This window comes from Rhipicephalus microplus, chromosome 3 (assembly GCF_043290135.1).
Source record: "Rhipicephalus microplus isolate Deutch F79 chromosome 3, USDA_Rmic, whole genome shotgun sequence".
Lineage (NCBI taxonomy): Eukaryota > Metazoa > Arthropoda > Arachnida > Ixodida > Ixodidae > Rhipicephalus > Rhipicephalus microplus.
The window spans coordinates 285075624-285100684 of NC_134702.1; the positions used below are offsets into that span (position 1 = coordinate 285075624).

At 46.2% G+C, this 25061-nt stretch overlaps 2 protein-coding genes across 7 annotated transcripts in view; one reads left to right on the forward strand and one right to left on the reverse strand.

The window, feature by feature from the left end:
• LOC142804298 (uncharacterized) overlaps positions 1 to 16070 on the forward strand; it is a 41323-nt gene extending 25253 nt beyond the window's left edge. Inside the window, exon 2 of the mRNA XM_075891075.1 lies at positions 11978 to 16070. Coding sequence (XP_075747190.1) covers positions 11978 to 13129 — 1152 coding nt within the window. The 3' untranslated portion in view covers positions 13130 to 16070. The remainder of the gene's footprint in view (positions 1 to 11977) is intronic.
• LOC119167658 (WD repeat domain 33) overlaps positions 1 to 25061 on the reverse strand; it is a 325197-nt gene that overhangs the window by 115969 nt on the left and 184167 nt on the right. For all 6 annotated transcript variants that reach the window (XM_037419187.2, XM_037419193.2, XM_075891074.1 and 3 more), the window contains exon 10: positions 24016 to 24094. In XM_037419187.2, coding sequence (XP_037275084.1) covers positions 24016 to 24094 — 79 coding nt within the window. The remainder of the gene's footprint in view (positions 1 to 24015; positions 24095 to 25061) is intronic.

The window sequence follows — 25061 nt, forward strand, 5'->3', positions numbered from 1 at the left end:
TAGACTCGTAGCGTTAGTTGCAAGGCTGACGAGCCGACGTAGCTTAACTTGGGCTTCCAATGCAGTAAGTTTATAACAAGTATTGTGGCATCGCTATCCACAAAACATGCCTACACGAATGCCATGAAGGCGCATCGGATTCATACAAACAACGGTAATTCGTGGGGAAGACGCATTGCGCTGACGTATCAGAGTAAGATGTTTTTGTGATTCCCAGTCCAATCACAGGCCGCAAGTCACGAGGTGTGGAATGGTGGCCCCATGTCGTGCAAACTACAAGCGTGCCTCTTTCTCTTTAAGGAATTCATGATAGCACAAAGAGAAAAAAAACCATACACTTGAGAAAGAAGTGTAAGAAGCTGAAAGGCCGGTCACAAAGGCCTTTCTGCTTCCACCCACATCTTTCTGCAGTCCTAGTATCTTTGTTGTTGCTGATATGTATACTTTCATGTAATGGCCCATGAAAGATAAAATGTGCTGGTTTGTGCCTCCCATGCTAGACACGTGCCTAAGCCCATGTATTTCTTTGATATTAACCAACTCGCCCACGATCACTACATGGTCGCTGCGGCGGATAGACGGGGAGTTCTGTAAACGGCGTCGCAATGCCTTTCCGAAATTCGCTCGCAGAGTAAATGCTTTATTGACACATTCATGTAAACGAGATCGTATACTGCTAGCTCGATGCGACTGCCAGTAACTCACCATGCCAGTGCCAGCTGGGGTGACTGACTGACATTTATTTATTGAACAGGAGGCCAGCACTGCGTCTCCACGGTGCTTTGAAGTATGGTGCAGTTCGTCTTCCACGGAAAGAAAGTACACCTGTATTGACAGCCGTAAGCCCGCATGTCACGTACCACGTTCACATGAATGCGAGAACAGGCGCATCACATCTGTGTAAAGGGGGTAATGGGCTATAGGAAAGCACATCGGTGTGGATTTCGCCAAGCATCTGTGGATTTTGAGAGGCAAGTTGACTCAAGAGCTACCTTTCACGAGAAGAACGCCGGTCACCCGTCACATCGGGTTCAAGTGCAACCCCCCGGTACTACATACTGCAGATACAGAAAACAAGGGCCTTCAAGTGGAGTTCATGCGCTACTTGCATATGGTGGTGCATCGCATTACTTTTGATGCGCTAGGATAGGTGAGTGCTACAGCTGCGTTCTGTCAAGTTGATGTAAATGGAGCGCAAGCGTGATACTGTTCTTTACAGAGACGCAGTCTAATTGCATGATGGGGAAGATAAGTGCTTCCAGAAAGTTTGTAGCCTGAGCAGTTGTTTCATGGGGAGAAAAGGAGCGTGTAGCTTTTTATGGTCTACAAATTAAATAACATATGGCAATAGCTGGTAATTATTTCATAGTTATAGCATTCAATTTACAAGATATTGGCCTCAATTCTCTCTTTTCGAGAGAGAAATAAATCTTTAGTGGATAGATCGCTTGTTCTGTGGGATAGAGGGTGGTAGAAGTAACTGGCTAAATAAAGGAAAGAAAATCCAGTTTGATACCATGACCGCTGCCTGGCTCAATCAGACTACGACTGAATAGTCGTCATCAGTAAATGAGGCAGGAGTGAAGGACAGTGACAGAAGGGATAATTTACACATGTGCACAGAAGGATGTAATGTCGCATGGTTCACTTGTGGTGCAACACTCGTGATAGAGTTCATCACCAAACCTCGCATTCTGGCACTGTTTGCCACAGAGATTAGCTGTCTAAAAGTCTGCATGAGTGGTTTGCAGAGTGAAAAGCAGTGCGCCGCAGAGAACAAGAACAAGTAAGTGAGGGTTTCTTGAGAAGCAAAGAGAAGGTTGTCATTGAAAGGGAGAAAAAGAAAAGCCCCCGCCCAACCCTTCGTTTCACAGAATCGCGTCACTTTTCACACTCCCGTACCCCACAGGGAGCAGTGTTATCACCACTCCTTTTCAACATTGCTATGATGCGCCTTCCAAGCGAATTGGCCAGGGTGGAAGGCACACAACACGCAGTATATGCCGACGATATTACAATCTGGACCACTGAAGGGAGCCTTGGTGAAATGCAGGAACGCCTTCAGCAGGCCGCATCCATAGTCGAGGCGTATGCCAACGACTGTGGACTCCAATGTGCTCCAAACAAATCAGAGCTTCTGCACGTTAGAGCGAATCCAAGAGATAAGTCAGCCATACACATCTCCCTGTCTGGGGTTCCCATCAGAGAGGTGGAGGAGCTCCGAATTCTGGGCCTGTTCATTCACCACAGACTCAGACCGGACTCCACTATAGCGAAACTCAAGAGAATAGGCGAACAGGTAGGGCGCATGATCCACCGCGTTTCCAACAAGCGGGGTGGTCTGCGGGGCAGAGACGCGCTTCGGCTCGCGCATGCCTTCGTGACTAGCCGAATCCTCTACGCCGTCCCATACCTTCGCACTAACAAGCAAGAAGACGAAAGAATAGATGCCATCATTCGTAAGGCTACTAAACGAGCTCTGGATCTCCCGGTGGCCACTTCCAACGCCAAACTGAGTGCGTTAGGTGTGCTCAACTCCTACCAGGAGTTGCGGGAGGCCCACCTTATGAATCAATATACGCGGCTCGTGCAGACGGCTCCCGGGCGCCGCCTGCTAAACCGCTTACATATACAGCACACTTGCACTGCAGAGGAGGCGGAGCGTATTCCGGAACTGTGGCGGCATATGCTCTCGGTCGCTCCTCTCCCCAGTAACATGGATAAGCACACGCACGAAAGCAGAAGACAGGCGCGGGCTCGGACGCTTGAGAGGCAACACGGCTCCCGACCTGGTGTATTCTACGTAGATATAGCAGGGCCTTCGCCCACGGGATTTTACACGGCCTCTGTAGTTCACCGGGAAAAGCATGTCAATGGGCTCTCGTTCCGAGCACAAAATCCAGAGCGCGCTGAGGAAGTCGCGATAGCGCTTGCTGCTGCGGACCCCAACTCGAAAGTTATCATCACGGACTCCAGGAAAGCATGTACTCATTACTTGGTAGGAGAGATATCCCCCCTAGCCAGCCAAATTCTAAAACGGGCTCTCGCTGATCCAGCCCCGAAACGCATCGTATGGGCTCCTGGCCATCAGGGCCTACGAGGTAATGAGGCCGCTGACGCGGCCGCCCGAGCGCTTACCCACCGGGCTCCTCACCTTGGCTCTTATGACTCGGAGGCCAATACACCGCTGCTGCGGTTCAAAGAAATTCTCACCTATTATCGTGACACTCACCGCCTTTACCCGGCTCCTGCGAAGGGGCTGAGTAAGGCGGAAGAGCGAACTCTAAGGCGCCTGCAGACAGGTACTCTACTCTGTCCTGCAATCCTAAAGCATTTCGATGCGAACACAGATGGGCGGTGCCCACACTGTGGGGAGACGTGTGATATCTTCCACATGGTATGGGCATGTCCGAAAAATCCCCACCTACCCCCTTCCCCTACCCCTTCCCGAGAGGCATGGGAGACTGCCCTCCTCGACAGCTCATCACTAGAGTCTCAACGGGCTCTGGTGAGACGGGCGCGAGTAGGGGCCTCGTCATGCGGTGTCCCGGACTAAGGACGCCGACCATGTAGCAGGGTCATGCTTTGGCCCCGTACCTCTCTCTTTTACAATAAATGTTTTTCATCATCATCATTTCACACTCCCTTCTCAACCAGTTTGGTGCATAAGTACAAGTTAGGGTGGCACAAAGGGGGGGGAACCCTCGCCCCATGCGTCTTTTCTCTGCTCTGTTTCTCTTTTCCTTCCCTCCCCTCGTGTGAGCACTGGTTGAGGTGTCCTTTTCGAGAGACAGTATTCGATAGTAGCATGGTAGAGTGTGGTAAGAATGAGTGGCTGCTAACTTGAAAAACTACACAGAAATGAATAAAAGGAAAAGGTGATTTCATTAAGATGACTACTGTCTGGCTCAAAAATCTTTGTCTATTTATTTAGTCAATACTGCTGACTTCTATGCAAAGTCGCAGGCAGGTCAATATCACTGCTGAACGGTAGCCACCATTGAATAACACAGGCATAAGCGACAGCGGGTGGATTATTTACACATGTTCAATGATGAATGTCTCATGTTTCGATTGTGATGTGACTTCCGTGAGACATTGTGTCAGCCAGCTGCATATTCTGTCACTGAGTGTCATGAAGAGCAGCTGGCCAGTGAGACAGGACTGGCTGACAGCATGCTAACCAAAAGTAAACTTGGCGGTTTGCAGCGCCATTGTTCCTCACGTGAAAAGCACTGCGCCACAGCAAGTGTGCGGACAAGGAAGCATGGATTTTAGTGGAGGATAAAGGTGTTGTTGACGGACAAAAAAAAAAAAAAGACCTTGCTGAACGCCTCATTTTTCTGAACCGTGAAAGCACGCTTCCTTCTTCCTAATACAGTGGGGCGCACCAGCACAAGTTCGTGAATACCTATGAAGCAGCGCACGGAGACAGGCTCAAACGGAACTAAGGCGACACCTTTCGTTCCTTTTGTGCTTGTCTCCGTGCGCTGCTTCATAGGTAAACATCAACTATCACCAACTCACCAACTTTCAACACTACAAGTTCGGGAGTTTGACCTCCGAAACATTCTCCTTCTATTCCTGACTTAGTGGGGGTGATAAACAATAAACGAGCCGAAAGAGTGTTCACTCAATGTGCGCTTGAACATTGCCAGCGGTGGAGAGGGTGAAGCAAGAGAGAGGTGGCAAGCAGCGAGCGTGCGGCAGGCAAGAGAGAGAGAGTGATGTTACTGCACACTGCGCAGCCCCAACACCTGCGGCGAGCGGAGTGCGGTGTGGCACGTTGGCACAAAGACACGGATGAACAGCGTCACACAGGCTAGTCTACAGCTTCTTTGCATCTAGAAAAGGGTCGCTTATTTTCGTTTGCGCAGCGTTCCATTTGCCTGCAATGATCTCTGCCTCAATTTCAGTTAGAGTCATGCTGTCGCTGTACATCGATGACAGCGTCACTGCTCGCATCATCTCTGAGCTCGTTGATGTGTAGGCGCTGCCTCTTCGATCTCGGTGTCGTTGGAATCTTCCATAACTTGACGAATTACTTCATCATTGGTCAATTGGTGGTGCTTGTTGTCTTTTCCAGCACTACTGGCAAGATTACAAATGTGGAACCGTCACCTTAATAGGTATTTTTCGCTGACGAAGACGGTCGCAGCAGGAGTACAAGATTCTCATTGCAATTCAGCAAATGCATCATTTAGGTAGCTCTGAAACGAGCCGAAAGCAAGAAAGAGAAGAAAATCATAGCCTATCCACGGAGTGAATGATGAGTGAGCGAAGCTTCGGAGGATTTTATTGGTAAACCATGAATCCACCCTCCGTCTGTTTGTCCATCTCTTCGTCTGTCTGTCCGTCTGTTTGTTTATCCGTCCGCACCTGCTGAGTGAGTCAGAACTAGGCAGTCACATACCAGAGAGACATGCATGTACAAACTCACCACTTAAGGAGCTTTGCCTCTTAAAGAAAGGTCCGATGCGGCCGGCGCTACTGCATTTGTAAACACTTAGCCACCACAAAAAAAAAAGAAGACATCTCCCCAAAACGAACCCTGATAGGATGTGAAGCAGCAGCGTTGCGCACGAGGGGCGTCAGGGGTTGAATGATGCTAATGCGGGTGCAGCGGTGAGCGCTGGAAGATTCAATATAAGCGATGGCTGGCGTAGGTCTTGTCGTTTCTTCAGAGTGAACACGGGTGCTGTACCGGAGCTGAGGTGCATTTCGCTTTGACTACCACGGTTTTGTGATCGGTTAAGTGCACGCTGAGAACCTCCTGCAGACATTCAATGTCAAAGTTGACAAAAATCAGATCGATGCATGTTCCCCTTATTGTGGTGGGTAGTTTCCGTTCCACCAACAGGTACTTAAGCGAGTGCACGTCACGCATATAATTGTCGAGCCATTCTCCTACTCCTCCACTAACATCGACGTCAAAGTCTCCAGCGACTATAAGAAATACACATCAACACGCCTCGCTGCCATCAGTCAGCATCTTCTCCAGACAGTGCTGAACTTGTTCCTTCAGGAGATTAGGAGTAAGGTACAGCGCAAAGATCGCAATGCCGCCAATGCGCACAGCAATGCACTTAGAGCAGCAGCATCTTCGAGAGGTTTCTAATCGTTCTTTCAGGTTGTCTCCCGATTGCCGCTTGCGGGCGGTTCTTTGGCAGTGGGCGTGTGGCGCTTTCAAGACATTGCCGACAACGGTGTCAACAAGGATTTGCCAGTGTTGGCTTTCCACTGGCGGCACTTCCACTCGGCTTTCTTGGCTCGCGTCTAGTCGGTGCTACCCGTGCGCCGCCTCCATTCTCGAACGCGATCAGCGTGCTTGACTCACACCTTATCAGTGTCATTGGTCTTCCAATGCCGACCCTTACGTTGGGCTTATCTGGCTTGTGCCTCGAGCGTGTTGCAGGTGCGACGTCGCTATTCGCAAAAATGATTGGCTCTCCTAACCCTCACAATGCCAGTGACAACAAGGCTAGGCCAAATCGCTTCGACGCATATTTTGACGGGCAAAGGAGCTTCGCTTCCTGACGTCCTCTCCACCGCAGATAAAAGAGCCGCTCACTCCATGTGCGCTTGAACGTTGCGAGCAGTGGAGAGGGTGAAGTGAGAGAGAGGTGACAAGTGGCGAGCATGCGGCAGGTGAAAGAGAGAGTGATGTTACTGCGCACCGAGAGGGCAGGCATGATTTACTTGGCACTGCCCCAACACCTGCAGCGAGAGGAGCGCGGTGTGCCACGTTGGCACTGGGACGTGGATGAACAGCGTTACCGAGACTAGTCTAACAGCTGCTTGGCATCTAAAAAAAGGGTCGCTTATTTTCGTTTGCACGGCATTCCACTTGCCCGCAATAATGTCTGCCTCAATTTCACTTAATGTTATGTTGTCGCTGCACATTGATGACAGAGTCAGTGCTCGCATCATCTCTGAGCTGGTTGGATATGTAGGCGCTGCCTTTTCGATCTCAGTGTCGTCGAAATTCTCCGTAACTTGAATGATGTCATCATGGGTCAGTTCCGCACACAGCTCGAAGTCTTTATCAGCGCCGGCGAAGCTCTTGAGGGTTATTCTGGCTGGAATCCAAACACCGGCAGGGTGCACAGCAAGGAACGGGAAGGTCGGTGAAGCCGACGTCTGCGAGTGGAAGTCCATCGCACGCCCTGTCCACTCCAGGCGAGATGGCCGCCTCAGCATCCAGTATAAAGCTCGCGTGACAAAAACAGTTCATGTAACGAAAACAGGCAGTGTCTGTCTGCAAGCATGCTGACGGCAGACCATAGGTCAACATCGTAGCTTTTCCAGCTGTCGGAGCACTGGCTGTACAGACCACACGGCCTAAGGTGAGGCTGGAAAGAGATTGTCGTGCGCTGGATTGCGGCATTTTCACTTTCGAGGGTGCGGAAGTCATGGCGCATTGGGTTCGAGGGTCCAAAAACAATTAAAATGGCATCGTTGATGGCGACTTCAAGTCAGCAGTTCGTGGTAAAAAGCCCAGGAAATCGGATAGCGAAAGCTATAAATGTCCGAAATTTCTGACTTTTTATTACATTGAGTCTATGGCGAACTTGACAGTGCCACACATGAGTCCGGGAAATCAAGCAAGTCTGAGACAATGGACGTCAACTGTACAGGAGTGCAACCGGAGCGATTTTTGGAGGAGCAAAATGTGACTTTTGGAGCGGTAAAATCTAAATTTGGAGCAGGTTACGGCGAAAAAACATTCCTTTTTCATCACGAAAGGCGAACTTTCAAGCAGTATGAAAAAGAAGGCTAACATTTAATGAGAAAGTATGTACAAACCTATAAACATCCCCTAAATTGCGCAAAGTGAATATCAGCACTGTTACTTTAATAAATGCATTTAAACCACTTACTCAGCAAACAATGATTAAGTCCACATTAGCATTTGTCATGCCTGTCAAATCGTTTCACAGACTCTGAGAATTCAGGTGTAGATTAGCCAAGCTGGGTGACCGAGATATTTTGGGGGATTCATAAAACTGAGGAATGGAAAAGGCATAAAAAAAAAAACTAGTGCACAGCTTTGTTTGATTTTTTAGGGCTGCAGAAATGTCATACTAAGCATTAGCGAAGGGCTCCCGAAATTTTCACCAACTGATGTTTCTTAACGTGCTCTGAAATCGCACAGCACAAGAGCCTCTATAGCATTTTCCTTCCAATGAAATGTGATCACCGCGACCGAGATGGAACCCGCGACCTTTGGGTCAGCAGCCGACCTCTATAACCACTACACCAACTGGGATGGACACTTTCTAACATGCCATAGCTGCATATGCTTACTAGGAAATTCATATTTCCCGCGTAGTGAGCGCATTTTTGTCTTGAAGTTGCGTCGTTCCATCGACAAATAGCCACTACGGTTTGCGAACCGATAGGCGCATGGCGTTCTTTCGTGAGTGTCCTGGTCTAATGAGTATATAATGAGTAACTGTCCGGAGGAAACTGGCGCGACTGCATTTTTTTTCATAAGATATTTTTTCACAATCCATCAATGAAGCGAGACCTCATTTCACAACAGTCATACCACTCATCGCGCATTGATCATCAGCATAAGGTTGCCATTCCGTTTTGCCGCACCAAATTCTTTTCAGCAGCCTTCTTACCGGAAACAGCCGCCGATTGGAACCACCTTCCCTCTTCCGTTGTATCAATAACAGACCCTTTGTTATTCAAGACTGCAATTTCTCAGCAATGCTTGTAACTATACGCAGTTTCCATTATCTATCTTTGTCTTGTATGTGCTTGAATTCTTATACATTTTTAGTTGACTTATGTTGCCTTCCTGATTTGCGCATCTGACACTTGTTTCTTTATTTTGTCTTTTTTTTCTTGTGTGTTATATATGTTGTACCCACCCCCTCTGTAATGCCCTACGGGCCCTGAGGGTATTCTAATAAATAAATAAATATATCCTACACCGCGATTCATGGTAAGGATCTGCCCAAAGGTGAATTTAAAAAGTAACAACTTTCCCGCAAAGGCGAAGCAATGAACGCGACATCAACAAATTGGAAGTTCATGCGCAGAATGGCAAGCAGATCGAAACGTGCCCTGCATTTCTCACGCACAAATGACGCATGAAATGTACTCAGAGATACAGATGAACGCAAATAAGCTTCTCAGTTGTTACTTCGCTATGTCTGAAAAGCACGGCCTTTTCTCAAAGACAGTGCAACGATTTCAGTGACCTTTGTGCGCCTGGCAACTACAACAGAATCTCTCCGGTGAAAGCCCAAGGCGTACAATTGTCCCCACCGCGAGATAAGCAAGCGCACGTATAAATTTCTACCCTGCCCCGTCTCCACGAGGCAAAGTACGCGTGGGAGATCAGAGCGCGCATTGTCGCATCGTGACGACATGACAACACGCCCTTATTGCGCCATCTTGCTGGTAATGCTGAATATATGATAGTTCCCCTGAGATGCTCATCACTATGGGTAAGTGGTAGATATATATAGCTTGCCGTTTGTATGTTGAGCGAGGTGCTCCTTCGTGGCTAAGTGGCTAACCCCTCGTACTCAGAATTTAGAGGTCCGATGCTTGATTCCGCGTGCCGGAGTCGTTTTCAGGATTATTTTTCTTGTGTTTTCACATATATATTTAGGTATACATGTACGGCAAATGACGGCGACACGGGCGGCAGAATCCATCCGAGAGTGTCCATATAATTGGTATTGCAATAAAAATTGCTGAAGTGGAAATTATTTCCAACAAGTAAAGCCATATTCATCAAAAGATGGCGGCTGCGGCCGCCATCTTACTAAGGGCATGATAAACTGCTAGGGTTTGGCGACAGAAACATAGAAGTTTACTGCATACAAGTAACCTTGTATGCAGTAAACTTCTAGTTTACTGCATACAAGTAACTGCATACAAGTAACAAAATTACCCGAACTTCAGTTGGCCCCCATTTCTCGCTGAAATTAATGCAAGTGATGAAAAAAGTCACAGCTTTGCCACAAAGGCAAAGCAATGAATGTGATATCAACAAATTAGAAGGTCACGGGCAGAACGGCAAGCAGATCTAAATGTGCCCTGGGTTTCTCACGCACAAATGACGCATGAAACGTACTCACAGGTACAGACGAACGGGAATTAGCGTCTCAGTTGTTACTTCACTGTGTCTGAAAAGCGTGCCCTTTTCGCAAACGGAGGCTGTGCAACGATTGCAGTGACCTTTGTGCACCCCATAACTACAACAGAATCGTTTTAGTGCAAGCTCAACGCCAGCCAAGACGTGTGATCCTCCCCACTGGGAGATAAGGGCACGCGAGAGATTGTCCACTCCCCTCCTCTCCGTGGGCCAAAGTACACGTGAGAGATGAGAGCCGCCGCTTGCTCATTGGGCCATCTTGCTGACAATGCTGAAAACATGATAGATAGTTCACCTCCAAGATGCCCGATAACAGCGGTAAGTGGAGGTACCCCTCGGTGGCTCAGTGGTTAACGCCTCGCATTCACGACACAGAGGTCCCACGTTCGATTCTGTGCGCCAGAGTCTTTTTTTCTGGGTTTTTTTTTTTAGTTTTCATATACATATACAAAGATACGTATACATATATGGTGCGGTACATTGATGCCGACGTCCACGTCGACGCCAGTGGCAAAATCTAGCTGAGAGTGTCCATAAAATTGTTATCGCAATAAAATGTTAAGGCTAGTAGGATATTTTGATGCTGAGTGACAGAATTTTCGACGAATTTTATCATTTCGGTGCAGCTTGGCACAAAATGAGGAATTGCACCAAATAGGCGCAATCCCTGACTGTACAGTAGACCGTGGCAATCACATTTGCCGAATACTACAGCGCCGCGCAGTCCTCCATTCCCAAAATCAATTCTTGCGCCTCTTTTCTCGTGACCAATCTCCCCCATACACACTGTGATGCAAGCTTGACCATGGGCAACTTGACCTACCACTGAGCTCGGCGATTGGTTCTTTGTTTTATGAAATGGTGCCTTGACCTTGCAGTGGTGCAGTTTCGGCCACTCAGTCCACATATTCATTTGCCTGTGCTGCCCTCTGCCGTTTTGTAGATCCCAAGACTACCGGGAAAAACAATATTGCCAGAACCAAAGCCTCCAGGATAAAGAGGTGCCTCGCTACTTTACTGCTATGGGAAGAGTACTCCTAAACTGTGCTTCCTTTCCTCCCCATGCCGCTATGACATGCGCTCATGTCGGGGATGCCGTGCTCAGTCGTTGGCTGTACGCTAATGACGCATCGCTGCTTTTGTGTAATGTTGCTGAAGTGAGCGGAGTCACGGCGACAGGCTATGCCTTCCCCTCCCTGTGGCAGAGGAGGATGGTGAGGCTACGCGAGAATCAGAAACCGGTTAAAATAGATATTCTAACCCCTGTAGCTTCCTAGTTACAGAACATGTGAGAATCGAGGCCAGCCCGCCGCCTTTGCACGGGCTTTGCCGCCTCGTTCTGCGTTCTCATGTCCCGACATGATTCCCCTCCTCTGTCGTTCTCATGTCCCGACATGATTCCCCTCCTCTGTCGTCTACCGCACTGGGGGGAGCGAGAAGTGAGGTTTAACCCCTCTCACTCGATAGCGGATGTTCACTGTGGTGCCGTGCACAAAATCTCTCGAGACGTCTCGCGGGCGCAGGTCGGGAGTGAGATCTTTCCGGGAAGACTAAGGGTGAGCACGTATTTATTTTCCTTCCCTGGACTCCTATTGTTCGAGACTCATCGGACTTCGCCAAGGGCGTCTCGGGTCTGCCGCAAATGCTCACCTTATGTTGCCCTTTTGCGAATGCTAAGTCGAAGAGCGGTGTAATGTCCTAGTGCCCAATTAATAGAAATGCTCGACACTTCTTGCCATGTCCTTACAAGGCGCTCACTGCCAAATATTTTGTCAGGAAAGTTGCTGGCTGGCCCATACTTGTGGGCTCGGTAGCTGCGCAAACGCGCAGCCTAATCCGTTTGCCTTCATCATGCAGGTACTCACCATGCCTTCAAAGTTGTTCCTGCAGTTTCTCATGCCTGGCTTCATCGGACCGTCAACAATTCCCGCCCCCTTCCACAGTGGCACTTCAAACTTGAATCCCACTACTATCGCACCGGATCTAGCAATAGCGCTGCCACTGCAAACCTTGAGCCTCGACCACACGTGGACTACCCCATCAAGACAGACATCATCTGCAGCCACGACTACAAAACAAACGCCCCTGTCTGCCCCGCATTGTGGGCTCAGTAGCTGCGCGAACGCGCAGCCTAATCTGTTTGCCTTCATCAGGCAGGTCAGTAACAGAAGTGCTTTTCTTGCTAAGAAATCGAGTAACTATTTTTTAGTTCAGCTGCCGAGCCCACGGTGCTGTGTTGTGATTATTGTTGAGTGTGCGCAGGTCATACGCTCTTTTTTGCTTTTGGTGGGAGATGTCGAAACTAACCCTGGGCCTCCCACTGGTGAAGACTTGCTTACTGAATTGCAGAAGCTATCTGCTGGACAGAATAAGCTTATTTCCGACATGCAGGAAATTAAAAACCAACTAAAAACGACGGACGTAACGATAACAGATTTGTGCAAGCGCATCACTGACCTTGAAAAACATTGCACTGCCCTTACATCCATGTGCACAGAGCTGGTTGACCTAAAGACACTCACAAACGAAATGATTCACAAGATCTGCAATCTCGAATCCCGTGTAGATGACAGTGAGAACCGTTCGAGACGTAACAATTTTATATTTTATGGCATTCCGGATACTACTAAAACTGAAACGTATTCAGACTCGGAAGAAATAATCATCTGTCACTGCAGTGACACACTCCAACTAACAATTCCTCCCTCAGAAATTGAGCGTGCGCACCGCCTCGGGCGCTTCTCAGAAAACCGCATTCGTCCCATAATTGTAAAGTTTCAATCATTCAAAACAAAAGAACTTATCCTTTCCAACAGTCGCAAATTCAAGGACACAGGCTTCAGCGCGGGCGAGGACTTCTCCCCTGCCGTACGTCATGCGCGCAAACAATTAATTGATTTTGCAAGAACTAAGTCAACAGCTTTCACTGTGCGCTTCAAAACTCTCTTTCTCGGAACTAAATGCTACGTCTTTGACGAGACATCGCAGTCTGTGAAAAAATTTAAATAGCAATCATCCTGTCCTCGACCAAAGCCAACCTCCCCCCAAGTTGTCCCCAAATCAGCTTTTTCGTTTTCCGTGATCTTCACTAACATTAGAAGTATCATTTCGAACTGCGAACATATTTCGAATCTGGCTTTGTCATCCAACAGCGACTTTCTCATATTAACCGAAACATGGTTAAATGACAGCGTCTCTTATTCTCTTATCAAGAGGTTTTGGCCGATTTGCCTAATTTTCAGCTATTTCGGAAGGATCGAAAAGATAAGAAGGGAGGAGGAGTTCTTATTGCCATAAACCAAAAAATAACCTGCTCATTAGTTAACCTGTCACCTGACCTTGAAATAATTTGGATTCTTTGTTCTGCTAAGCCCCAGTCAGTATTACTTGGCGTCTGCTACAGGCCCCCGAATAGCTATTCTGACTTTTCTAATAATCTTACCGACGTCTTAAACGAAGTTACAAAAAAGTATCCCAACGCCCCCGTAGTTTTGTTCGGTGATTTTAATTTTCCGGGTATTAACCGGCTTAACCAAACCATGCCGTCACAGGCACAAGGCGAAGCCGGGGCTTTCCTGGACGTTTGTTTAAATTTTAATCTTACAAATGGTAACTGCACTAACACACGTAACACAAGAGTGTGAAAATATTTTGGACCTAATACTAACCAGTCACCCAGATGACATGGTCTCGATTACTTATCTCCCCGAAATAAGTGACCATAAGGTCATCCATAGCAAATTTGCATTTAAACTGTTAATTCGTCAAAACACCCAAAAAACCATTCGGTTGTACGACAAGGGGAATTATGAAGCAATAAATTTGGCACTTAACGCATTCTTATCCAGTTTAGAAACTACTTTCTTTTCCCGGTCCATCGAAGAAAACTGGACACTGTTTAAAGACAAGGTCAATGAATAGACTGACAGGTTTATTCCGAAATCCCGCTTCCATGCAAACTGCCAAAAGCCATGGTTCTCTAAAACTCTGAAAAGGTTAGAAAACAAGAAAAAACGCCTGTTTAGGTTAGCAAAAAGACTAGAAGACTCGCGAAAGTGGCAGAAATACTACGCAGCTGAAAAATCTTATTTATGCGCAGTTCAAGACGCAAAGAATTATTTTTTCAACGTTGACTTACCAAGCATGCTGACTAACAACCAAAAAAAATTTTGGCAGGTTTTGAACCCCCCGCATACTGCCCCAATTACTCTTACCAGTGAATCGGGTCACGTATCCACCGATGATTAATGCACAAACATCTTCAACACCGCTTTCTCATCTGTGTTTACCAAAGAAAGTAACGTGACATTTACGATACCACCCACTATTATAGAATGTGCTATGCCACCGGTATCGTTCACTGCTAATGGAATTATGTGACGACAAATTAAAACTTTCCTCCTCTTCTGGTATTGATGAAATCAACTCCAAATTCCTTAAGAATACAAAATATATTTGTGCATCTTTTCTATGCTTGCTCTTCTCACAGTCACTTTTAACAGAACGCCTACCAGATGACTGGAAGAACGGGAAGGTCGTTCCAATTTTCAAATCGGGTATTAGAAACTCGCCATTAAACTATCGTCCCATATCTTTAACCAGCGCGCCCTGTAAAATCATGGAACACATCATCTACACGCATATCATAGACTTTCTTGATTCAAACAGCTTTTTCCATCCAGCACAACATGGGTTCCACAAAGGTTTCTCTTGTGAAACACAACTAGCCTTATTTGTTCATGATTTGCATACTAATCTGGACTGTAACTTACAAACCAATGCCGTATTCTTAGATTTTTCCAAAGCGTTCGACAAAGTACCCCATTCTCGACTGTTACTAAAACTTTCCCAGTTAAATCTTCACCCGAACATACTAAATTGGATCAGAGAATTCCTTACAAACCACTCCCAGTCTGTTAATATCAACAACCGTACCTCTAATCCTCTTCCAGTAACGTCCGGAGTACCCCAGGGTTCTGTTCCTATTCCCCTTTTATTCCTTATATACATAAATGACTTGCCTTCAAAACTAACCTGTAAAACCCGCCTGTTTGCTGATGACTGCGTTATATATGACACTGTTACTGACACTTCAAAACAGTCATCCTTACAAGCCAATCTAAACTGCCTCCAGGAATGGTGTGAGCGCTAGCTCATGCAACTTAACCCGAGTAAATGTAAAGTCGTTTCATTCCATCGCCGTCGCATGCCGCTTGTGTATCCGTACACAGTTTATGCCATCCATCTAGAAAATGTTCCGTCATACAAGTATTTGGGCGTCACTCTTTTGTAACGATCTTTTATGGAACATACACGTAACTAGTATCATTTCATCTGCAAATAAAACACTGGGTTTCCTTAAACGCCATTTACGACTCGCTCCACAACACGTAAAATTACAAGCATACAAGTCCATCGTTCGACCTAAACTAGAATACGCATCACCAATTTGGGACCCTCGACCTTACACATGCCATCGAATCACTTCAAAACCGGGCCGCTGGATTTATTCACTGTTCATACTCTTCCACTGTCAGCGTATCTGGATTGAAAGCAGAATCTGGTTTACCAGATCTACAACTTCGCCGTCGTATTGCCAGCCTGTCAATGTTCACAAACTTTTTCATAGTCCCTTGCATGCCCCACCTTATATCGTTCCCGCAACACGCATATCTCACTGCACGAGCCATTTGCTTCAAGTTGCTCGGCCATGTTCCCGGACTTCTACTTTTTCTGCCTCGTTTTTTCCACGTACCGCACCAGACTGGAACGGCCTTCCCATTGAAATTGCAACCATTCCCTGCCCATCATCGTTCATAGAAAATATAAATAAGCACTTTCTATGTTAAATGTTTGGCTTCTATGTTTTGTCTTTATAATTACCCATGCCTTATGTAATACCCCCTCGCGGGTCTTTAAGGAAATAAAATGAAAATGAAATAAAATGAAATCAGTGGTTGTGCAGAAAAACTTAAGGTGCCAATGAGACGTATCGTTGAATGAGGATTTCAAAAGTTGACATCCAACAAACAGCGTTCATTTTTGAATGCACACAAGGTGTTCAGTAATGACGAATTATAACATAACTACCTGGAGAAGCAAATGTCTGCACAACAAGCAAAATTGCATCATTAAAGGCCTACACATAATCCAGAATCTGGGTGTCTGACTGGTGCGTTTGCATCTCAATGGTAATTAATGGCCGAGTACCCGTGGTGCCTGCAAGCTCAACACAGCATGAAATAGGGCTGATAAACAAAAGCGCCATTGTGGAATGTCAGCGATCGACTCTTCACACATCTTGACCTTGGAAAGTACAGGAGCTCTTTGAATTATGTGAGACATTCTCAACCATGCTGTTTACTTTCTGTTTCCTCTTTTTCACATTCATCCCGTTGACTGGCTACAGTGTGCAAAAGCACCCCACCATGTTAGCCCAACATCACAGAAAAGTCATAAAAATTCATTTGGCTATTTTTCCTTTACTTCTTTTTTGCTGGCGTGCTTCCCCAAGGTGTTGTAATGTCAAGGTGTTGCTTGCGCTTCCGACAGAAACGTGGTTTTTTGAAGTAATCTGAGGCTCGTCCACCAAAAAAATGCCTGTGAATGTGTCTGTGCAGTAGCAGACCAGAAACCTTGTTTTGTGTCCCTAAAAGAACACCAAACGTTTAGCATCAAAACAAAAAAAGAAAAGAAGGGAAAAAAAGTGGCACCACAACACCAGAAGAAAAAACTTCACACATTAAAAACATGTCGCCTTTTCGAGGTCAGTGGTGCTGCTTTTCTGACACTTTTGGGTGGAGTTACAAATTTTCGTGCGTTTTCTATAGCCAGGCAGTTTGTTAAGTTGAACACACAGCACCTGTAACAATGCATGTAATTGTTTTTTTGTTTTGCTGTTTTTGCCTCTTCTTGGGGGTAGAGGGGATAGTGAAGAGAGAATGGAAACGGCAGCTTCTGCATCAATGCGCGCTACGCCAAGGTTCCTTGGTAGGAAGGTACATTTGGAAAAAACCATCAAGATTGTACCTTCAATGAGGCACCTTCATTTTTCATTCACTGTCCGGGCACTTCCAGTGATGACGTGTACCTAGGTTTTAAGGATATCATTTTGTCTCAAACTTCAGGCTTTACCTAGAGCTCTTTGTAGGTGCGTGGAAGGGACCTGTTGTTCTGTGCGGAGCGAAGTGTTTTGTCAACTAGGTGTACAGAAGAAATGCCAGGCTAGCTTGTTGATATTTGTGCTATAGCCACTTTTGCACATAGCAGCACGACACTTTGACATTGTTCACTTGCTGACTCTAGCCGGCACGTGCTGACATGCCGGCTAGAGTACAAGGATCGAAAAACTGAGAGCACTTAGCTAAACCCATATGTAAACACAATGTCAAAGCCCATGCACGACCACAAACAAAGTGCAGCATTGTGCTGACCAAGCAAGAAGGAACAGCAGCAGCTTGAGATGTGAGAACTTGTGGCCAGTCCCCCTTAGTCACAGGAGTTCGAAAACTGAACCTAATCTGCTAGTGTTCCCCTCGGTGCATCCATAATGCTCTGGCACTGTTGCAGATATGAATGACCCTTTTCTCCTCTCCACCAAAGAAATTTACTACCAAAGCAACAACTGCACCGCTGCACCCCTGTGCAGTAAGTACGTAATGCAGTAATGCAATTTATTGAATGGTTACGGTTCCTTCTGGCACCCCATATCTGGCTACGAACGACAAATAGGTGGCCAGTGGCCGTTACAGAGCTTTCCCTACGAGAAAAAAAAAAATGCCAGCATGCTCAGATGCATCATCATCATCATCATCAGCCTGACTACGTCCACTGCAGGACAAAGGCCTCTCCCATGTTCCGCCAGTTAACCCGGTCCTGTGCTTGCTACTGCTTATTTATACCCGCAAACTTCTTAATCTCATCTGCCCACCTAACCTTATGTCTCCCCCTAACCCGCTTGCCTTCTCTTGGAATCCAGTCAGTTACCCTTAACGACCAGCGGTTATCCTGTCTACGCGCTACATGCTCGGCCTGTGTCCATTTCTTCTTCTTGATTTCAGCTATGATATCCTTAACCCCCGTTTGTTCCCTAATCCACTCTGCTCTCTTCTTGTCTCTTGAGGTTACACCTACCATTTTTCTTTCCATTGCTCGCTGCGTCGTCCTCCATTTAAGCTGAACCCTTTTTGTAAGTCTCCAGGTTTCTGCTCCGTAGCTAAATACCGGCAAGATACAGCTGTTATATACCTTCCTCTTGAGGGATAGTGGCAATCTACCTGTCATAATTTGAGAGTGCTTGCCAAATGTGCTCCGCCCCATTCTTATTCTTCTAGTTACTTCAATCTCGTGGTTCCGCTCTGCGGTTATTACCTACCCTAAGTAGACATAGTCTTTTACAACTTGAAGTGCACTATTACCTATCTCGAAGCGCTGCTCTTTTCCGAGGTTGTTGTACATTACTTTCGTTTTCTGCAGATTCATTTTAAGACCCACCTTTCTGCTCTCCTTGTCTAATTCCGTAATCATGAGTTGCAATTCGTCCCCTGAGTTACTCAGCAATGCAATGTCATCGGCGAAGCGCAGGTTACTAAGGTACTCTCCATTAACTCTTATCCCTAACTGTTTCCATTCTAGGCTTCTGAAAACCTCCTGTAAGCATGCGGTAAATAGCATTGGGGAGATTGTGTCCCCCTACCTTACACCCTTCTTGATTGGTATTCTGTTGCTTTCTTTATGAAGCACTATGGTAGCAGTTGATCCCCTGTAGATTTCTTCCAGGATGTTTATATATACTTCATCGACGCCCTGATTCCGCAGTGTCTGCATGACGGCTGATATTTCTACTGAATCAAACGCCTTCTTGTAATCTATGAAGGCTATGTATAGTGGTTGGTTACATTCTGAGCATTTCTCTATTACCTGATTGATAGTATGAGTGTGGTCGATTGTTGAGTAGCCTGTTCGAAATCCTGCTTGTTCCTTTGGTTGATTGAATTCTAATGGTTTCTTTACTCTGTTAGCAATTACCTTTGTAAATAGCTTGTACACTACAGAGAGCAAGCAAATCGGCCTGTAACTCTTCAAGTCCTTGTCATATCCTTTCTTATGTATTAAGATGATGTTAGCGTTCTTCCAAGGCTCTGGTACCCTTCCCGTCAGGAGACACCTCGTAAACAGGGTGGCTAGTTCTAACACAATCTGTCCTCCATCTTTAGCAGATCTGATGTTACCTGATCCTCATCAGCAGCTTTGCCTCTTTGCATGCTCTACAAAGCTTTTCTGACTTCTTCTATCATTACTGGTGGGGTGTCATCTGGGTTACTGCTAGTTCTTATAGTACTAAGGTCGTGGTTGTCCCGACTACTGTACAGATCTCTGTAAAACTCCTCCGCTATTTTAACTATCCTATCCATATTGGTAGTTATTTTGCCTTCGTTGTCCCTTAGTGCATACATCCGATTTTTGCCTATCCCAAGTTTCCTCTTCACTGCTTTGACGCTTCCTCCGTTTTTCAGAGCGTGTTCAATTCTCTCCATGTTATACCTTCTTACATCGGATACCTTACGCCTATTAATCGACTTCGAAAGCTCTGCCAGTTCTATTTTGTCTGTTGTACTTGAAACTCTCATGATTTGACGCTTCTTAATAAGATTCTTCGTTTCCTGGGAAAGCTTGCCAGTGTCCTGTCTAACTACCTTGCCTCCAACTTCCACTGCACACTCCGTAATGATACTCGTCAGATTATCATTCGTTGTATCTATGCTAAGGTTGGTTTCCTCACTAAGAGCCGAGTACCTGTTCTGAAGCGAGACTCTGAATTCCTGTACTTTCCCTCTCAGTGCTAGCTCATTGATTGGCTTCTTGCGTATCAGTTTCTGTCGTTCCTTCCTCAAATCTAGGCGAATTCGAGACCGTACCATTCTATGGTCACTGCATTGTACCTTGCCAACCACTTCCACGTCCTGCATATGGATGTATATGGGTGTATATCAGCTGCATATGGGAGTACAAAGGGTTTTTTGCTGGCCCTGTGCAGCTCGAATGCCAGGAACCACCTTTAGCTGGCAATGGCCACCGCGGTTACACTGCCAGCCATTCTTGCCTGATGCAGTCCGTGCGTGAGCTTTCCTTGCACAAAGACACGTGTCTGAACATGTTCGTTTGCCACATGTCACCGTGCTTCACCTGTCCTTATTGGCTGCCAGCGGGAGACCCCTCTGCCACGAGCATGCTTCTGTCTGCCGCTGGCTTGCCACGTCAGATGCTCTCAGGCCTGCACGAGAGGTTGACCCGCTACTCTGGCAGGCATCCTGTGCACTTGGCTTCTGTCTTTTGAGTTATCATCGTAGCTGCAACGACAACTATACGCTCGGTCGGTCTTGTGAAGTTTTCCTGTAGGTCTGCAAGCCCGTGATTAACGCACTGTGCTGCATCTTGGATTAACAAATCCATCTCTGTTGACAACCTATTTTGAGTACTGCAGATTGGCCGAGTTGGTACATTATAATGTACTGTTGCATTGTATGTGATACAATATGATAATGTCATGAGTGTTTTTTGGTGCAATGATGGAGAGCCGACAAACCCTGCCGTGTCATCCTGGTGTGCTATGACAGTGGAGAGTACCATGCCCCTGTCTCCTCTGTGAGATGAAGTATTAGAAGCGCTTCGCTTAGCTAATAGAAACAAAAAAAAGGGCAGGAGAAACTTCGAATTACAAGAAAAGACAGACTGGCATCTAGGAATTAAACCTGGCAAAAATGTTCAGCTGCAGAAGCACCACTCGCAGGTAGATAAATCAGAACAGGCGGAGTAATTTTCAGGCAGGACAACAGTCAGCCACATTTGAGGCGACAGTCTTAAATACCTCCTCAAGTGCGAAAATGGACCAGTTTTCTACATTGGCATCAATGCAAGTGATGCAAAAAATAAGCATCACACGATGACGTTATCATATGACGTTTTCATCATGCCACAGATGCAAAACTTGTGATGCCACCAGACAACATCATTCCTTGGTCCAAGGTGCCAAGGCTTGCAAAGCAAACTAAGGTGCCGGATGTCTCTGATCCTGGAGGCAATAAAAAACCATGTTAGTTGCAGAAAGCTTTTCAAGGGAGAGGTTTGGTACATCGACGTAAAAGAAACTTTCGCTTTTGAGCCGAATTAGGCGGACGCACATGAGAGACCGTGTGGGTTTTGTTATCTATTTTACTTTGTTCTCCACAGAAAACTGATGACACATGTGCATTGGTATCTGTCGACGTCGAGTGGTGCAATGTTATGAGTACTCAGCCATTTTCCTGGGTAGTCAGCGGTTTGTGAATGTAGAGATGCCGCAACCCAATAATCTTGCCAGGCTGGACAGAAAGTGAGGGAGGTAGCTGCAACACGAAAATGGAGCCGTAGCCTGTATGGTTCTTCCACGGTGTCGCTGCTGGCTAATCACTGCAACACACTATCCCCCCAAAGGCAGAAACAAATAATACAGCCAGAGTTCAACATGATGGCACTAGCAACATAATGCCGGTTTTTGAGAATACTGTCAGCAAGATCGACCCCAGCCTCAACCTGGCGACAGCTACCAGCTCATCCACGCCATGTGGGTGGCTCTCTGCGTAATCTGCTAGACCCGTTTGACAGAAGCCCGTCAGGTCGGAATGAGACATGGTGAAGGTTAAAAAAAAGAGGCACCGATCAAAGTGTATTTTAAATGCACAAAAAACGTTTTGGCTCCCACAGGGGAACCTTTTCACAAGTAAAATGAAAAAGCGTTTGAGCAGTTTGCCTTATGCACGCTTGCATATATCATGCAGACAGTACACATACACTGATGGTAGACTTCTATTGTTTCAGTTGAGAGTGCGTGGTGTTTCGCATCACAAGTGAATTATGATAAAGACGTTATGACAGTCCTTTTTCTCCAGCAAGAACATGTGCCTTTCCCCAGTCGATTTCAGCACAGTGCCTCATTTTTTTAAGGGCGAAGCTCCTTAAAGCGGCACCCGTTTGTCCCTCGTAGTAGTCTTAATGCGTAACCAGTCTTACGCTTTGACCTGCAAGGTGATACCGGTGGGAGATTTCTCCTGTGCGTTGTTGAACAATAAAAAATTTGCAGCGTGCGTGTTAATTAAAAGCCAAATTCTCCTGTCTCTCATGTCCAATTAGCAGCCATTGGCATATACATTGAGCCCTACCTGACAAGAAATGGTTGCTAGGTTATACTCGCTGGGCGTAACCTCCTTGGTTTTAGAAAGGTTTAGCGAGCGTTGGGCCGCAGTGCCATGAATACAGTGAACTAGTTTATACCATGAACTCAAGGAGGTTAAAGGTGGGAAGTAGACACGAAGCGCAAGCCATAAAAAAGTGTGCGTGTGCCACCTCTCGTTTAGTCCTTAGAATGTCCGCAGATGGCGGTGCTTCTATATGCAGAATATATGATGAAAAGATGCGAGATGGCGGTACTTAGAGTGTTGACTAGATGGACGAACAGACACACAGACAAATGCATGGACGGAAGCACGGATGGCTGCACGGACGGATGGACACACGGACGGCCGGACGCAGGGACGGACGCACGGATGGATGTGCGGACACAGGAACGGACACACACACGGACGGGTGGATGGGCGCATGGACGGTCACACAGACTGACGCATATATGATGAAAAGATGCAAGATGGTGGTACTTGGAGTGTTGACTAGATGGACGAACGGACACACAGACAGATGCCTGTACGGACGGATGGACGCATGGACGGACGGAGGGGCAGATGCATGGATGATTGCAGGGACCGGATGCACGAACAGATGCACGCATGGACGGGCGGATGGACGCACGAATGGTCACACTGACGGACGCATGGACAGACGGAAGCAAGAACGAATGGACGGATGGATGCTTCGCCCCACTCTCTATCATTCACCCTGTGGATATGCGTTTTTTTTTTTCTTTTACCTTAACCATATTCGCATGCATTTATGACATCCTCAAGGGGCAGTTGGTTGTGTTGTGTCAGCACAGTGTGCCTACCAGGCCATAGTGAGACATTTGGCCTTGACTGTTTATGCAATGTTTGGAAATCAGTGAGTGCATGTGTTGAAAGTGCTATTATGTGTGATTGTCATGACCATCACTGGCCACAATCATGTCTGTGTGGGTGCTGCTCAGTAGTTCAAGCACATCACCAAGTGCACTTGGCATTGTCCCAAACAAGGAAAGCCTTAAATATTGTGTGAATGCAGCCCTTTAGCAACATGATCTAGCAAAGTGCTGATTTTGCAACCTTTGTGACACCGTAAAACATAATATAAAAGCTAAAAACCCCACTCAGCGTTAAAAAAGAAAAGACTCAAGTCATGCACTTCTGCAGCAGTATTCTGGTCAAGTGTATAATTGGGTGACTGAGGAGCCGTGCATTAACGTTTTCATACCTGTGATGCGCTTCAAGCAAAGAAAAAAAAGAAAACAAGCATGAAGACGTACCTACTAATTAGTGTCTTATTAACGTGCATTAAAATGTTCTTTGTGCATTCTGGTATTTTGGTTTACGGGGGTTTATTCGAAATTTTAATCTTGGGAAGGAAGGCTTGTGTAGTATAAATTTTGCGGGGCTATAAGGTTTATCTTTTGCACAGTTTCTTTATGTAATTCTGAAATTTCCTCAGGAAAATTTCTACATGCACTTGAAACATGTATAAACAGCCTGTGATCCTACTGATTTGTGCAATGATTATCCATGAAAAAACATAAAACAAAAATTTTATATATGAGCACCACTAAGTACAGCTCATTTGGAACTTTCATGTAAAAGTCATTTTTCACCCATGTAAGTGCTTTAATGGGCCACTTGAAGATGCTGTAAATGATCTGATGTAGGGAAAGGGTGGCTTACCCAACCATCCAGAACATGATGGCACCGTCAGAACCACCACTGGCGAACAGGCACTCGTGGATTGGGTGCCATGCCAAGCCTGCATGTACCGGGAATAGCCTCTTCACTTGCTGGTGGCACACTCTTCTTAAAATAATGCTTCATTTCAATGAATGATACACGCTGACATAACATTTCTAGTTGATTTTCGTGTGTTACATAACCTCTCAGCCTTATAATATAGTATTCAGAACCAGTTTTGTTCTTATTGGAAAAGAGCTGCAGGCTCAGAAAAATTGTTCCCAGAGTATATCCAAAGCCAACGAATGCACTCTTCTGCAGGTGGGGCAGTATGGCATGGGACATAGCATTTGTAAGTAAACTGACATCCGCCGCAACGAAAACATTGCACTCTCCCCACCACACTACAGTCGCATGCTTCATCGGGAGGAATACAACTTCTTTGGGAATGCTCCGCACGTCCCGGGGCATGTTTTCCACAACACTCACTGTGCACCGTGCATTTCATTTTGTACATCTGCCAAAATGAAATGCCTCATTTCCCAGGTACAGTTAAACCTGGATATAAGGAAGTTGACAAATTTCCAGAAAGATTCGTTACAAAGAGAATTTCGTTATATGCAGGTTTGGTGCGAAAACTAGAAAAATAAATGCACACATTAAACAAAAAGGAAACTGAATGCAGAACTAGATAACACTTATTTAGCAAAAAACACTGAGTTATGATTGTGGTAGAAATTAAATGAACACTCTAGATGAGTTCTTGCTATCGCCACCATGTTCCATAACAAGCCGAAATTGATAACATGCCCCCACGCATCATAATCTTTATGAGCGAGTAAAAGCGTGCGAGCGTTACTGAAGGAGCCATCAAATGTGCCGGCCCATTTCAATCGCCTGAAGCGCGCATACGATAACATCTCCCTGCGCGTTAGAACTGCTGTCGAGTGCTCAAACAGAAAAGAAACCACCCATCTTGAACGAACATGAAAAAACACAGGGAGGGGGGTGTCGCTTGAATAGCAATGATAAGCATTGATTTTAAG